Here is a 16,647-nt window from a genome sequence, read left to right on the forward strand (position 1 = left end):
GTGGTTAAATTTGCCAAACCAGAAAGTGGCAGAAGCTGCGGGGTGTATTAATGACATTCTTTAGGTTACTGTACCTTCCCAGTACTTCTGTCTGAAATAACTTTTGGAGGATAGGTTAAACCTCGGAACACTTTAAGGACTGAATTTGTGACAAGCGTGGGGATGGAGCCTTTTTGTCTATGGTTTGAAATGCTTGGGCTTGTTAGCTGTGTTTGAAAGAGAGTCATTCATTATCTACCTGTTCTGCTCCACTGCAAGCCGTTGAACACGTGAGTAGTGGAGAATGCATCTCTTTCACTTGCTTTTGTTCCTTAAAATTGTCTGGCAAAAGAAGTTAGGAGCAGAAAATACAACCCACATGTGAAGATTATTTTATTATTTTCAATCAAGAGATTCAGAGGAAGCAAGAGGGCATCCCAGTAAGTCCAGTACAGAGGAGGGCAAAGACCCGCTGTCTGGGGCAGAGCCCGTAAGTTCAGAGCCGGCAGAGTTATGACTGTGTGGTGGCATGAACGAGCTCTTTAGCCGTGATGCAGCGCTGGGCCAAACGCAGGCTCGTTGTTTCCAGGTGCAGCAGAGCCCCATCCCTGGTTGTTCAGGTTTCATTCCTATAAGGAAGGTGTTTTGTCACGAGCGTTAAGTATTTTTCTTTGCAGGAAGCAAAGCGCAGGTGGGGGGAAAGGTGTGCCATCGTACCCCACGTAGTAAAATATCTCCTCAAGCGCTGTTGACCATCAGAGCAATAATTTTCACAGGTAATACCCAAATCTCCAGTTGAGGGAGCTCTGTATTACTGGTGATGCAGCTATTATATTCCTGCTCTGATGAGCAAAAATAGGGTTGTGCGATCTAGTTTGAAACTGTGCACCAGGTGCGGTTTGTCACAACGGGGTTAATCAGCCTGGTAGGATTCTGCCTGCCCAAGCCTGGCCTATGTTAAAAAGCAAAAAAAAAAAACCCCACAGCTGATGTAGGGACCATAAAACCCATCCTGGCAGTTTTGGGTAGCTGGAAGTGTTACTGCGCTGCAGTCCTGTGTACTATTTTGCTAGTTTGAATTGTTGCGTGTGCATTTTGCATGTCAGTTTTGAATAGGGTTGCTTCTGTTCTATTCGTTCCCCATTTGTGTTGGGATTTCACCAACTTTTATCAATGGGTTTGATTCCTGGAATGGTGAGTTGGTACCAGGAATTCAGGATTGTACATCAGCGCATGTAAAACCGGAATTAGGAGTCATGCTTGGCTGCTAAGGAAAAAAGTAATGTGATAGTATGATCGTTGTCCAAGCAAAACAATTCCAGTAGTAAATACTGAGTATAATAAGTAGCTGGAGAACAAGCGTTATGTGGACATATGAGTCAGCAAACAATTTTAAAAACAACCCATTTGCTTAAGGAGAAGCTGTGACCACCAAAAGGAACGAGTTTTACCCTCCTGATCATCAAGGTGTCTGCATCAATAGAAGCAGATTCCTCTTCAATCCTTCTGACCCTGAGGTTGTCCAACTTATCTGGTGAGCCCACATTTTAAAGTGTGTGACAGCAATTGCTGAGATTGATAAACTGCACTGCAGCCTCCTGTGAACTGCGGAGCTTGGGGTCAGCATGGTTAGACAGAACAGCGGCAGCATTTACTCCTCACGCATGCCATCAATGCAGGTAACGCCACCAGCTTTGCTGGCACTAGAAAAAGGCTGGCAGGCTTGGCTGAAGGCTCCCGAGCCCCGTGACCCTCTTGGCTTTTGTCCCTGCTGCCGGGTGCTGGCCTCGGTGCGGCCGAGCAGGGATGCCGTACCGTAGCTGGTGGTAAAGTCAAGCTACGGTGCGTTGTGCTTTCAGCTCTGGAGGGTGGTGTGCTGATGCAGTTTGGTTTTTTGGAGCTGGGCTGTAAAACTAGGTTGCTGTAAAATGATCCGTGTCGTTTTGCTTTGTTTTTAAATAGCAGAACTCCCAGAGAATTTTTAATTGAGTTTGTTTTCAGTGATCTGATTGATGCGGCCGCAAAACTGTGCTGGTTAACAGCCCCTCAGAGTGGGAGGGGGCATAATTTCTTTAGCACTGTAATTAGATTAACAGAACGCCCACCCTAGGCGCAAAGTGTCTCCGCTGTCCCCAGAGCTCGGGGCAGATGGGGCTCACCTGTGCGTGCCCAGTCTGCAAGTTTGGACGTGCTTCCATCGAAGCATCCAGGTGTGCTCAGCGTCTCTCCCTTCCTCTTGGACATGCTGGAGCAGCCTTTTCGCACGGACTTGGGAGGATCTGCAGCGTGGACGGGGAGTGCGAGACCTGATGGCGCAGACGTACCCCTGACTTCTGCAGCCTCTATGGAATTGGGCTTTGGCCCTTGCTGCGGCGTTCAGGACAAGAGGAAATGGCCTCAAGTGGCCTCAATGGCCTCAAATGGCCTCAATGACCCCCCCTGAACCAGGGGAGGTTCAGGCTGGATATTAGGAAAAAGTTCTTTACTGAGAGAGTAGTGAAACATTGGAACAGGCTGCCCAGGGAGGTGGGAGAGTCACCCTCCCTGGAGGTATTCAAGGAGCGTGTGGATGTGGCATTGTGGGATGTGGCTTCATGGGCATGGTGCTGTGTGGTGTTGGGTGGGTTGGTTTTTGGTGTGTGTTTTGGTTTTTTGGGTTTTTTTTTTTGTTTGGTTGGTTTTTTTAGGTTGGACTTGATGATCTTACAGGTCTTTTCCAGCCTTAGTGATTCTGTGATTCTGTTCCTCTGGGGTTTTGGGGGCACGAAGGTGCGGTTTAGCTCTGTGCGGGGAACGAGAAGGCTGTGGGTGAACCTGAGCGTAGCTCTCCTGGCCCCGTTCTTTGCACCCCTGGGTTTTCCCGGAGGCCCTCGCAAGCTGGAAGAGGCTGGGTCCGTCCTGGTCACGGAGGGTGAGGAGAGCTCATGGGTTATGGGAGAGGAGCCGGGGGTCTGAGTGCCCCCGCGGGAGCTGTGTTTTGCTTTCCCTCCCTTTCTCATCCTCAGCCCTTTGCCCACCGCTGGACCGAGGGCCCTGGCCCGGCCGGGGCCGGGAGAGCCGCCGGGGAGGGAGCGAGGCGCGGGGCCGGGCAGGGCACAGGCGGCCCTTCCCGGGCCGAGGGGAGGGAGGGGGCCGGCGGCCCCCGGCCTGGCCGCGGTCCGCAGGTGCGGCGCTGCCCGCCGCCGCTCAGGGGCGAGCCCGGGGCTGGGCCGGCTGCGGGGAGGCAGAGCCGTCCCGGGGGGGGGAGCCGGGGGGGGGGGGGGGGCGGCTCAAGCGGAGCATCCCCGGGGCGGGGGGGGGACGGACACACGCACACACACGCCGCGACCGGCCGCGGGCAGGCGCTGCGGGAGCCGGCGGGGAAGGAGGCACCTGCGGGAGGTGGAGCCGGGCCGGCGGGGCTGGTTTCGCCGGGGAGGGGCCTGGCAGGAGCCGCAGAGGCGGCGTGCACCCCCCGCGCCGCCCAGAGCCGCGCTGCCGGCGCACCGTGCGGGGGGGCCGAGCCGCCACCTCCCGCTCCGCCTGCAGCCGAGCCCCTCCGCGGGCAGGGGCGGGCAGCGCTGGCCCAGGGGCCCCGGGCTCCCTCCGTGCCCTTGGGGACTCGGGCGGGGACAGCCGCCGGCGAGGTTCTCCGGCCTGCGACGAGGAGAGGAAGGTAAGAGAGGTCTCCCCCCCCCGCCCCGCATTAGCGTCTTTCTGATGTAAGGCTTGCAGAGTCTTTTTAGGTTCCTGCGCCCACTTGTTGCTTAGTAACTTGCCAGCTCTTTAATTTGCGGTTTGGGAGAATTAATGTCTTGGAATGAAGATTTTTCTGGCCTGGCAGTGTGGCGTGGGGAAGGATGCGGCTTGGCGTGTGCCGGAGTTACAGACCCCCCTTGGGCACAGCGCTGTCCTGCGCTGGGGCGCGTACGGCACCGGACATCGTGCCCAGAGCAGGACCGATCCTATACAGGGGCAACGCAACCAAGGCTCTCAACTGACTTCCGCTGTGCAGGGGTAGCCTGGGATCATGTTTTTAGCCAGATGGAAAAATACCTGATACTCCATGATTTCCAGTGACGCGCTCTCATCTGGCACCCTGGTTGCTGGTTGTAGACCCATTTGTTTCTGCGGTGAGAGAAGATCCTCAGGGATCTGTGCCCTTGGGCAGGTTGTCTGGCTTGGTTGGCTTCTCTTGCCAGCCGAAGACTGATTAACGAAGACTGATTAACGCTGCATACCTTCCCCCCCCCCCCACCTTGCTAATTGTTTTACTTCTGTTTCTCTTCTACTAATCTCTGGCTTCAGGTTTCTATTGTGCCTTTCCACTCACTGGGTCTGTAGTTGTAAACTGTTTTATTGGACTTTGTGTAGGGTCATGGGTGTGTAGCAAGCCGGAGCTGTTAAAGGGAGCTTCTTTCATGTCTGGGATGATTTGTGTGAGGGTTCCCACCCAGATCCCAGGGGAGAAGGAATTTCAGCTTGCAGGCTCCCTCCGGCGCAGTCAAATATGCCCGCACGGTCCTTGGGCTTGCAGAGATGTGAGATCAGGGCTTCCTGCTCAGATTTATACCTAGCTCCCAAAGAGGCAGCTGACAGATGGGAATGTCTAGAATTTGAATTTCAATACATTTTTGCATATCACTTTATCTTTTTGTTTTCCCTCCCTCCCCAGGCTGGCACTCGGAGGACACAGGATGCGTTCCTAAGCATTAATATTATTGATGCTGCTGTTCAGGAGAAGGGGGCTTCCTATTTAAAAATGCTAGTCCTTTGTTTGCTGGAGCCCCGGGGCAGTGAATGCACACTCTGAAAAATAAAATTCCCAGGGAGAGTAGTTACTGTGATCATAGTAGACACTTTGCAAGTAGCCATGGCTCGTCTGTTCATATTTGTTCAGAAAACCTCCTAGAAGCTACAGTCCATTTTAAGGACTAAATGCCCTGCAGGATCTGATTATTTATGACAGAGAAGGCGGGAGGCCTTCCCTTCCCACTCTTCCCCGACCTCCTTTGTTTGGGCACCACACAGGCATGATAAAAGAGTCTCATTGGAAATCAAAGCTCTGGATGGGTAAGATAAAGGAAAAGAATAAAGCAGGTCCAACAATACAATATCTGCATTCCGAAGTCTTAGAAAGCAGATTTAGTTCACCGCAAATCCCCAAACGTATTGGGCCCAATTTGCACTTTCAGTAAAGCTTTTTTACACTTCTTTAGCTGTGTACGGAGGATGTATGGGAAGATGTCATTTTCATCCTCTTTAAAGCTATTTTATCCTGCCGGTCGGTGCTGTATGAAGTGACTGTAATGTGAATGAGGCTCATGTCCCTCGTCTGCAATATTGTTTCCACTCCAGGTGAGTGGGAATTTTGCTTCCAAAGGTAAATTCATCTCGGGGCTTAATGCAGGTGTTAATAGCTAAAGTATAAACGATTTAGAAGCTCCGGGTTGTAAATAGAAAAAGACCTAGAATGATATCAATCTTGGAGAGTGGGTCACTGTAATTTGGAAGTAACTGGTCTGGGCTGTAAACAGCTGCCCTCTGGCTAGTGAAAACGGAGATAGGCATCTTTCGTGAAGGGATTGGGAGAGCAGCAGTAATGTTACTTGTCATACTGGGAGTACTGCATACTTCAGGAGAGTCTGTACACTGAGGATTGAAGTAACGGCTGTGCCCTGTGGTTTAAGAAAAGGGAGGTAGTGTGCTTTGACCCGAGTCTCCTCCTTATTCCAGATGGATTGCTCATGTGCCTTCCCGATGGAGTAAAAAGGTTCCTTCCCGATGTCTTCCCAAGGTCTTGCGCGAGAGCAAACACCCTCTCTCTCCAGGATTGGGCTCCATCTGCCAAACTCCTCATTATTCAACTTTTGTTATTTGTTGATTCATGTCAGGTCTTTTTTCATTGCTTGCCTCCTCCCACCACCCAAGCTGGAGCGTGCTGCCGTGCAAAACTGGAGTAACCTGCCTGCCGCAGTCACTCCGGTTATCCTGGTTTAGCTGATGTCAGGCTGAAGCGTGATTTGTGTTGAAGAACTAGTGAAAGCTCTGGGCTGCGTGCATGTGTCCAAAGTACTTGATGTTATTCAGGGTTGGCTTGTGTTACTGTCAAGTTTTTCGAAAATCTCCTGCAGCACTGCTACCATTTGTAGCAGCAGGAGAAATAGTGGGGGTGAGGCTCAAGCAGCCGTGCTGCAACTTCATTTAGGCTGTTTTGAAGCCTTTCGATCAAGGAAGGATACTGCATGCAGCATACAGCTGGTGTTTGAATAAGGGAGGGCAAAGGCAGTTTGCCTTCAAATAAGCATGAGTTTGAGAAAAGTTAATTCTTGACTTCTCTGAAGCAGTGGCTGCTGTAGACAGGACAATAAACATTTGGTTTAGATTGCATTAAAGGGAGGTTGAGGTCTGTCTGTAAGGATAGCTAGCAAGCAGCTCGAGTAATTACCAACAGAGAACGTGTGGCATTTTCATCACTGGAGACTGCTGAGTTGGAGAAACTTCTGTCAGAGACAGCTGAGGTACAGTTGAACCTGCTCTGGTGTCACCTAATGGCTTAGGGGACATCTTGGCTCTTGATTGTTCTCCCTTCTCTTCCTCATTTGCAAGAATCTGGAGAGTATCTAAATAACGGTTACCTGGTTGATGCTGATGCTTACTTGGTGGGTGATGCTGATGCTTACCTGCTTGTCCTTAATGCTGCTGCACCACGCGAGGTTCAAGAAAAGAAATCTGCTAACATCGGTAACACCTTTCATGGGACACGGCGCCTCACCTTTGGGGTTGTTCTAAAATAGGGTTTCTTCTCAAACTATAGGAGTTGTGTAAGTATTAGAGATACATTCAAGTTACGGTATCACATTCTCTTTAGTGAAAATTTAGCGTCACACGAAGGCTTCAGCACATTTTGACGTGAAGATCTCACATATATATGGGTGTAGCGTGGGCTTGGGCTTGCGAGGTTGAATGATCATGCTATCCCAAAGTGAACACAGGTGAAAGACAAACACTGTCTCCCTGATGGACAGATCTGACGTTTCGTTGTGCTAGTGATACAATAACCTGAGTCAGAACGTTCTTTTTCAAGAGGATCATTTAATCTCCGAGGTAAGCGAGAGAAGCGAAAGGACTGCGTTAAACTCTGCTAGAACACATAGAGGTTTAGCAAAATGTAGCATGAATTAAAGAGAAAAAAGATATTGCAGGTGTCTCTTTTGCTATTTTTCTCCCAACTCTACATTTCCCAGGTTGCTCCCCTTGTCTCCCGGTCCCGCTGCTGGCCTTGTGACCTCTGTCATGTCACCTGAGCTGCTGACGCTACTGCCTGGTGTGCTAAATGCCCTCATCTCTATCGTTTTGTTTTCGGCTCCCGCTTGTTTTCCGGTTTTTGCCTCTGATAACTTGTTTCCTTTGAACTACGGCCCCATCTATTATTGCTTCCTCACCTCCGATTGCAAGCCCTTGAGGCCCTTGCGTTACCTAACCAAAGCCCATCCCTGCTGCATTGTCACTAAGGCTGTATTTGTCAGCGCTGCTTTTTTTCCCAGATACAATTCAAAGATGCTAATAGAATTAATAGATTGACCTCGTCAGCCCTTGTACCTTTGCACCCTCTCTCCTTTCTCAGTTAGCCTTCAGCGAACTGATTTAGATCTCCTAACCATATACTGCTTCCCTCAGGGTGGGTATGCTGTACTTCAGGGAATTAATTCGGAGATGTCCTGCGGTCTGTTTGTTCAGGAGGTCGCGTCGTATTATCTTAATGCTCCCTTATGGCCTTAGAGTCTGTGAAAAGCTCAGGCCTATCTTTGGGCTGGAAGGGTTCGCAGATCTCTTGGTGCCAAACCTTGCTCTCTGTGGGTAGGTGACATACTTGTGCGTCTAGCTAACCTTGCGGTTATTGTTCTTACCCGATTATAAGTAACAGATTTGGCAACAAAGAGCACGGAAACGGTTTTTGTCATTGTAATAGTTCATGGCTTTTGTACGCGTTTTCTCATTGACCTAAAGAAACCTTCTCCGGACAGTTCAAACTGTGGATAGTCCTTGTGCATACCATTACAGATGCGTGTGGTCAGTCAAATAAAGCATGTTGAAAGCAATCAATGCTGCTGGTCAGATACGCTGTTAGCTTTTGAATTTGCAGTCTTCCTCTCTCTGGAAGAGGACTAATTAGACCCACATGCGGCGGAAGCTGGCAGAGCTTGGTGTATAATCTGGGCATGCAAACGCACCGAGTGAGTCGCCAGGCTGGTAGATCCCTGATGCCAGAAGTTCCCTTGCTAACCAAAAGAAGGCGGTACTCCAACTTGAGCCAAAGGCTGAGGTTGGTAAGGACGAGGAAGAGTTGCACTTTTGTTGAGATTATTGCTTACAGACGCTGCCCAAGGGATGGCTCCAGAAGCCTGGGCAGATAACAAGAATAAGTGTGGCTTCCTTATTACTAGGCTTTGTAAATAAGAACAGCAACATCACTTATCAGATTTAATGACTTACTTTACTCTGCATGTGTATGGTGCTCACGTGATAACTGGAAATACGTGCTTATTCTTGGCTGATTCTTGTCATCGTAGATAATTTTAATGACTTTTATCTAATGACACTGAAATTAATCACCTTTAACATATTTCATGACTTCTTATAACAGCGAGGCCAGCCTTAACTGATGTCAGCCTGGCACAAGATAAATGCTGCAGCATCAAAAAGCACGCAGCATTTTTATTTTGTTTTCTTTATGGAGCAAATCAGTAAGTACACATTTATGAAGGTGATTGGAGATAGAAGGATGTTTTTAAACTCTCACATCTATGGAATTTCAAAATCTCTTTCTGAAAACCTTTATGACCAACGAGGGAGCCCAGTGTAGAGATTAGTGCGATTATTGACGTGGTGGTGGTTGGTCCTTCTTCAAAACCAGCATCCTATTCAAGGACTAAAGGACGGTGCTTGGTGGAGCGTGGTTCCAGATTCTGGTTGGGTTTTTAGGGCTGTATAAATTAGCTTCCAAAATAGAAACTGCTGTGGCAGGAGGAAAGGAGTAAAATGTCTTGTTGCTAAGGAACATGACAGAGAACTGGGAGATGTGACTCAGTTCTTGGCTTTGTATAATTCCTCTTTGGTAAGATGTGGGTCTGCAGAGCACGTCTTTCGAAGTGAGAAGAGATGGATATTCAACGTATTTACTGAGGTTTTAAGGAGGGGCCGAGATAACTGTTGCTGTGTGGGGAACCAGTTGAACTCAGTCCATTCACACAGTTAAAAGTATTCCTGAGTGTTTGCAGAATCAGGAGCACAGGAAATGTGTGGCAAAACCAAACCCGGCTTCTCATCTCCTGGTTCCTGGTACTGCTCTTTCTTCAAAAGAGTCCGTTGCTGCTCTTTCTCTCCCCGCAGTGGAGTTTAATTTTAGAGGAGAACGTGTCTTGAGGGGCCAGTAGCCTGGAAAAATTTTAGCTTGACTTGCCGTAAATCTCTCTTCAGAGATGATGGATTTCGCTTTTGTGTTGTCGAACCTAGCTGTGCTTTTTTTACGACATTCCCACACCTTTCTCCGTCTTTGATTTTGTGACGGGATATTGCAGTTTGTTTATACATTTTAAACCACGCAGCCCCACGTGTTCTTGCTTTGGACTGTAGCACCGCGCTCCCCTCGCAGCAGGGGACAGCTGGGTTCTGTAGCCTGGAAAATCGCTGTTAATAATCAGAGAAACAAACACGCTGACCACGAGCCGGGAATGTGGGTCAGCATACACCCTCCAAGATTTTCTCTTAGAGTCAAAGTTTACTAACCCCGTGCTGGAAAACATGCTGCTGTCAACGATCCTGTGAAGGGAGGGATTTTGTCTAGGCAGGAGTTCAAAACTAAAACATTAGCGATAGCAGCAGGAGATAAAGGAGGTGTTCTTTATTTGTTTAGCGTGGGTTTGTTTTCCCATGGCAAAGTCTAAGAGGGGTTTGCAGGGGGACAGGCAGTGGGTTTGTGAGGATGTCCTGTAGGAAGCTGCCGTTATCCCCTTCAAAATACGCTGCTGGGTCACCGTGGGTCCGGGTGTCCGCTGAGCGAGCGCTTACCTTTTTTGTCCACATGAATGTGCAAGGCTTGAAATCCGCTAACGCGTGCTTTTCTGTTGTTTGTTTTCCCTGGTCTTTGAAGAGAGGCGGGGTGTGTAGGAAGGGAGATGCTGTCCGGGGCTGCAAGGTTGACTGTGTTGTGTTTTGTTCTCAGAGCCTTTGCGTCATGGGGTTTTTCTTGCTGAAAAGGGAAAGAAAATGCATGCCCCAAATGATTGTGGGGACACGGTAAGGCTGCATTTATTAAAAGGCGGCTCCTCTTTGGTCGCCAGGATTCAAAGCCAAGGAGTCAGGAGCCGGTGCTCCTTTCCATCCCACCTTTCCTTTTGTTGCCAACCCTTTGGGCAATTGTAATTAACTATTACGTTTTAGAATTGGTCTCGGGAAGAGTTTTATGGCGCAGACATGATACTTTCCGCAGTGTGTGCTGAGGCACGTGGTATCGTTGGACTGTGCTCTAATCTTACGGGCGTAAATCTGCAGTAATTGCATCCCCGCCAGATCCGTACAGGCACAGGAGGGATCAGAAGTTGGCGCTCCCTGGCTTGGCTGTGCCTCAGCGAATTCGGCTCGTTTGCCAGCGGGCTGAGGGTGCGTATAGTCCTGCAGCGCGTCGGCTTTGGCAGGGAGCTCAGCCTAAGGAGGTCGGGCGTCCTGCGCTTTGCTCCGCCGCCCCCTCGCTTGGGCTGCCGTAGCTGCTCGTGCTCTTCTGCCGTAAGAGCATCAAGTTCAGCAGATTATTTTTAATCCAGGTCGCTGCAGTGACTTGGCACGCAGCGCAGCCTCGCAGAGAGGTGTAGGAACGCAACAGGAGTGCCACGGTGGCCCGTGAGGGCAGTGGGTCGGAGGAAGGTGCAGGAGACCTCAGTGTATCCCAAGAGATCCCCATCAGGTTTCAGTGGGTTCCCAAAGTAACACGGGAAAAGCGTATTGTGCTGAACAACAGCCATGAAACTCCTTTGGATCAGCTGGTGGCTGACACATTTCTCCGGTAAACAAGCTGCATACAGTAAATCCTGAAGTGCTTTTGCAGTCCGCGGCATTAGGGTGAACAAGCCCTGCTTTTAATGAAGTAATTGTTATTTAATAGTTTTTATCAGTGTCGGGGGAATTTCGGGCCTCGCTTATACTACAAAAGCTTGGTGCTTTAGCAACAATGGCATGGTTTGATTGATAAATGTTCCTCGGGGAGGTACAGTGTATGGCAGTTTCCCAAACCCACAATAAACTACCTGGCACAAGTATTCCTTTTTCTTCCCTCCCTTCCCACACTAGAAAGGCTTTGGCCGGCGTAGTTATGTCAGCTAAGGGTGTGATATTTTTTCTCACTCCTCACTGACACATTCATGCCAGCAAAACTTCACGAGGAGTCCAACCAAAGGTGGGGGTGTTTTGTTTGGGTTTTGGTTGGGGTGGGTTTTTTTCCAGCCAGTATCACTGTGCGAGATGGAGAGTTTGACTTTGCTTGTTCAGGTTAGGTTATTTAGCCAAACCTGCCTTTCTGAGGAAAAATTAGTCGCTGTTCCTTCTAGGAGAGCCTCCGTTTCTTGGTAAACAATTTGTTTTCTAGCGGTTAAACCTGAGGTGGAAAGTAATATGGATAAATGTTATAGGGTTTGTGTTTGGTTTTGTTTGCCTTGCAGTTGGTAAGTCGGCACCATCTCTGACTGCAGCAACCACGTACAATTGTCTGTAATGCTGCTTTATCACCTGAATTTATTTCTGTGTCACTTGTTAACCCGAACACCTCACACGGAGACACAAACTGTGAAGGGTTCCGATTTATCATAGCCCCGCTTTGTTGGTGGGACAGTAAAGGTGGAGACGGGCCAGTTGGTTACAAACTAAAGGAGATGTGAATAAACTATTTTAGATTTGCTTCTGGTCTAAATCCTGTGCCTTGATGCCATAATTTCCTTGCATTCACTAATTCTGGGTCTTTCAAGATCGGCAAATGGGTGTAGGAGCGTAGGACCACTACTTGCGCTGCAGCCGGAGAGCGCTGCTTGCCATGGTGGGTGCTGTCCCCAGTGGGACAGCAAATGTTCGGGACCGGGGTTTTGGAGCAGAAAACATTTATTCTGCAGGATTCTCGGTAGCAACCTGGGCGTTGGTGCTTATCCAGAAAGTGGTGCTGCTGTGCTAGCTTCATCGGAACCAAAATGCATCAGAAATTAAATCTCTCTTAGGATGCGTTGCTGGTTTGGGGGTCAAACGGCGCCCGAGGATTTGGAAGCAGGATAGAAAGCATTTCGCCTTTTTCTGCTTTTGGCAGAAAGACGGCATACCTGACAGCCTCCGGAGCTCTGACAGCTTCTAAGGGTAGCTTATCCTTATCAGACACCTACTTGCTTTTTTGTTCTTTTTCATAACCTGTCAGCAAAGAGATGATTGCTTGGATTTGCTCGCTGTTTTCTTTTTCTTCCCCACCCAGCAGAAGCCTAACTCCTACCAGTGAATCATTCGTGCGTAGGTTTGAAACTCTGAAGTCGGCTTAGCCTGAGAAACTCTCATACAGAGTAGGCAGTGATTCAGAGACGAGCGGTGCGGGAAACTGTGCTTAACCAAGGAACCATGCAAATGCTTCAACGGGGCGAAATAAGTGAATCTCTGGTTACTTAACCGGCTCGGGCATTGCCCTGACAGCGTCTTGGACTGTTGCACCGGTACGCTACGGGAGTGTGTTTGTAGGAGTCTACTTAATGATGCAGAAAACAAGACAATTATTTTAACCTGTACCGAGTGGCTTAAAGGCAGAGCAGATTTACTGTGTTTTAAAAACTCAGGTCTCCTTTCTGGCAAGCAATGCAAACAAATAGCAATACCAAGCAAAGTCCATCCTTGGATCATGGAAGTGTATCCGTTGCACCTTTTTCTGGTTTTAATGCCTGAGGTGACACCCAAAAGTCACTTGCTGACCTGGTCACCAGCTTTAGTAGGGTTTCTGCAGTACTGGAATTGGATGCGTTTTTCTCCGTTTTAAATCCATTATCTGATGGACTCGTTTTTCATTAAGTCAAGCAAGATACTTCATGAAGAACGGTATACGGAGTCTGCGGAATGATTCAAATGAATACATACGTATTAGTAATTTCTTTATTTGACTGTTGTAAAAGCGTCTGTCTGGGGTCTCTCACCTCCGCTAGATTGTCACAGGAGCCCGAGGGTGCGAACCCTTTGAAATTCCGCACGAGTCAGGATAAGACTCTGTCTCCATTTATTCTTGAGCGGGGCTGATAGGAGATGATAAATGAGCCGTTACCTTACTGTGATGATGGATACAACCACAATCTATCCTAACTTTGTTTGGCATGTCAGCACAATCTGTTCATTTATTGTGTGTAATTAAAAAACCCTGTCAAACTGAAAACATTCCTTTAATTAAAGCCCCCACAGCCACAGTTTGTTACGCTCAACGCTTCTGTGCGTTGTTAAATGATTTGGGTTTGATTGTTGAGAACGCAGACATGGGGTTTTTTGGAGATTTTAGGATTTTGGGTACTCAGATGTGTTTGGCTGCTGCAGATCAGAGTGCTGTCAGGCTGCTAAAAGGGACTTTATCCAAAAGCAGAACTCTACTCGTAGATAGAAATATGTTAAGGTCATTGGAATTAGGTTTATTATAAATAGAGGGACTGCATCAATACCTGGTAAAATAGAAGGAAAAATACTCAGCTGTTTAGAGGGATTAAAACACTGTGAAGCATAGCATGATGTAACCTTGTTCTTGGGACAAGGTTTTTCATGTTGTCTGGTTGAAGAACACTCTGTCTGCCTGTATGAAGCATTACTGCACAAATCACTCTTTTGCTGAGTCCCAACTTCCAAAGCCGCTCGCAGAATTTTGGGTTGCACATGTTGCCGAGCAGTGGTGACACTGAAGAGATGCACCTTTGTCACCGGGGGTCTTCGTTGCTTTTCTTTTTTTGGTTCGAAATAGCGTTACTCTGCTGATACTTGATTACGGTACTTACGGTTTTAATGCAGGTGAAATTACACGGTTGTCTTTCTGGGATCTGAGGCAGGAGCAGGGCAGGGTGATTGCTGGTATTGCCTTGCGGTGCTGCAGGAGCCTTTACAACTTCCTGGAGCTGTAAAGGCTTCCTCACAAAGCACAGCCTTTTATACCCCGTGATTTGTTCTTTTCAATAGAGCTCTTCTGTTGAAGTTAAACTGCTTTTAAATCATGAATACAGTGGCACTTTTGTTGGGGAGGCGAGAGCCCTCTCCTTTCGGAGCGGGCCTCAGGAAGGCAAGTTGACATTCAAGGACGTTGTTCTGCTTGCCATTCAAGCCTGGGCTCAGCCTCTCCTCCCAATTTGCGTGAGTTTATTTGTGTCACCCGCTTCTGCCGGGTGTTACTCTTCCATTTCCTTCTGTGGATTCTGCTCCTTAGCGAGACTGGATGGTTTTAACAGAGTGACCGATTTCACCAGCGTAGCCCAGAGACCACGCGGCATTGCGTAGAGAAACAGAGCAGGAGGTTTGGAGGGGTGGCTCCTGAGCTACGTTCTCGTCTCTTTGTAGACTTCTTGTATTTATTCTGGAGAGGATAAACTGCATCTCTTCAATCAGCTGCCTTAGTTTTCTATTACATAAAACGAAGACAGTAACGCTTATATCTCGCAAAGGCTTGAGAAGACCCTGGGAGCTGATAATGCCCTGGAATGGACTGTGCCTCCAGAGCTGCAGCGAGGGTCGTTAAAATTGCAGGTGTGCTGGAAGGGCGGTCTATAGCACTTAGAGCTAAACGTCCTCTAAGTTCAGATATTGTTAGTCATTCGTTCGCTCCGGAGGCGCCTCAGACTGCTAGAACTAGAGCCAGGAACAAAGCATCTGTTTCTGCTTGTAGATCATATACCGTGCTTGTCAATGTACATGAGATTACTGGTTTTGTTAGTTTAGTCTTGTTCATTTTTCCAGAGGTGAAAATTGTAGCTCTCGGGTGCTGCCCACCATCCAATATGCCCTGACAGTCCTTTAGTAGGCTCCCACCTGAAGCTGCTTTGCAGATAAATGTGTCTTTGTGTTAAATTCTTCCATTACAGCTGTCTCCTGTTATTTCTGCGCTAGCCAAGAATTAGAACAAAAGCCAAGTCTCTGTTTAGTATCGGACCTTGGAAAATCTGTTGCTGTAAATAATTGATATTAATGTTACTACAGTTCTTACATGCTCTGTAGAATGTGTTATGCTTGGCCTTGCCTAACTGAGCCACATCTAAAATGAAGTGGGTTTTTTTATTTTGTTGTGCAGTGTCAAAAAAACACGGCAAGCTCATCACCTTCCTTCGTACATTCATGAAGTCGCGCCCAACGAAACAGAAACTGAAACAGCGGGGGATCCTGAAGGAAAGGGTGTTCGGCTGTGACCTGGGAGAGCATCTTCTCAACTCCGGCCATGATGGTAAGAAACAATCCATTCTTCAGTTCTTCCACTGTTGGGAATCTCACTTCAGGGTGATCGTAGCTAGTAAGGGGTTAGCTGGTACTAGCAGAGAAATGTGTAACAAAGATCGATGGCTGAAGGATAATTTGAGGCTAATGCTAATAAGAAGCATCATGGGTCGATGTAGGAGCACTGAAGGTGGAGGGAACTACTGAAGATGAGTTCTGAGCCTCTTGAAGTCTTCAAATAAATATTAACATTTTTTTCAGGGCAATAAACTTTATTTATGTGTCAGTGTCAGTGAATAATTGACTGGTATGTTAAATCCGTAAGTTTCTCTAACTCAGTACTTTTGTATGATTCTAGCACAATTTGCAGTGTAAATCCTTCATCTGCCTTTTCCCTTGATTTCACAAAATTTTCAGGAATTAACTGGATATTGCGTTTCGTCGTAGCTTACTTTTCTCTCAGTTTGTGACAGTGAGTTTTCTGTAGCTCTTCTCTGTCCTTTTCGCCTTCCCATCAGCAGTTTAGGGAGGTAGCGGAGAAGAGCTGTCCGTTCCAAGAAAAAATTACACAATTGCTACTGCTCTTCCTCGGATGAACTTTCATTTCACGTGCTCTTTCCTACCCTCTCACTGCGCCATCTCCAATCTAGGCTGTGAAATCAGGGAGGTACCTGCACTGCCGAGTAGCAAACAGGACTTGAATTCTTTCACAGTTCACTAGCCAAGGTCGTTCCCATAAACGGCCCATGCTGAGGGTTATTTAGAAGAGCAGCATGGAGCAGCCACGGGCTGGCAGCCGGTTTGCCCAGGAGTTAAAGCTGTCAGGAAATCAGTGATGGGTGTAGCATCACTGTCTGGCTATGTCAGCTTGTTGATCCGTTTCGTATTTTTGCTCCTTGCCTGATGCAGTAGACTTTGCAGTAGACCTCTTATGCCAAAGCTGTTAATCTGATGTCTCCCAGCTTTTGCGTGCAGGCTGAAGGAGAAGTGACGTGACGTGTGGGGTAGGAAAGGAGTTTCTCTGTTAAACTTGTTCCTGTTGGTACTTCAGACTCCTTGTTCATGTGAGTGCCTTTTGGAAAAGGGATGGTGAAGGGTGGGGAGCTGTTTTGTGCGCTTTTTCCAACTGATTCAGTTGGTGCACTCCCTTGCCTGACACAAAGTGTTTTACTACCAGTTGGTGAATAATATGAGCTTGTTCTTATGGAATCAGGACTGTGGCAA

The 16,647-nt window shown here is 48.0% G+C and overlaps 1 protein-coding gene across 1 annotated transcript in view; it reads left to right on the plus strand.

Moving 5' to 3' along the window:
- Positions 1-16,647, plus strand: part of ARHGAP32 (Rho GTPase activating protein 32) — a 188,281-nt gene that overhangs the window by 138,382 nt on the left and 33,252 nt on the right. The window contains exon 14 of the mRNA XM_059829798.1: positions 15,284-15,433. Coding sequence (XP_059685781.1) covers positions 15,284-15,433 — 150 coding nt within the window. The remainder of the gene's footprint in view (positions 1-15,283; positions 15,434-16,647) is intronic.

This window comes from Gavia stellata, chromosome 26 (assembly GCF_030936135.1).
Source record: "Gavia stellata isolate bGavSte3 chromosome 26, bGavSte3.hap2, whole genome shotgun sequence".
NCBI classification, from domain to species: Eukaryota; Metazoa; Chordata; class Aves; order Gaviiformes; family Gaviidae; genus Gavia; species Gavia stellata.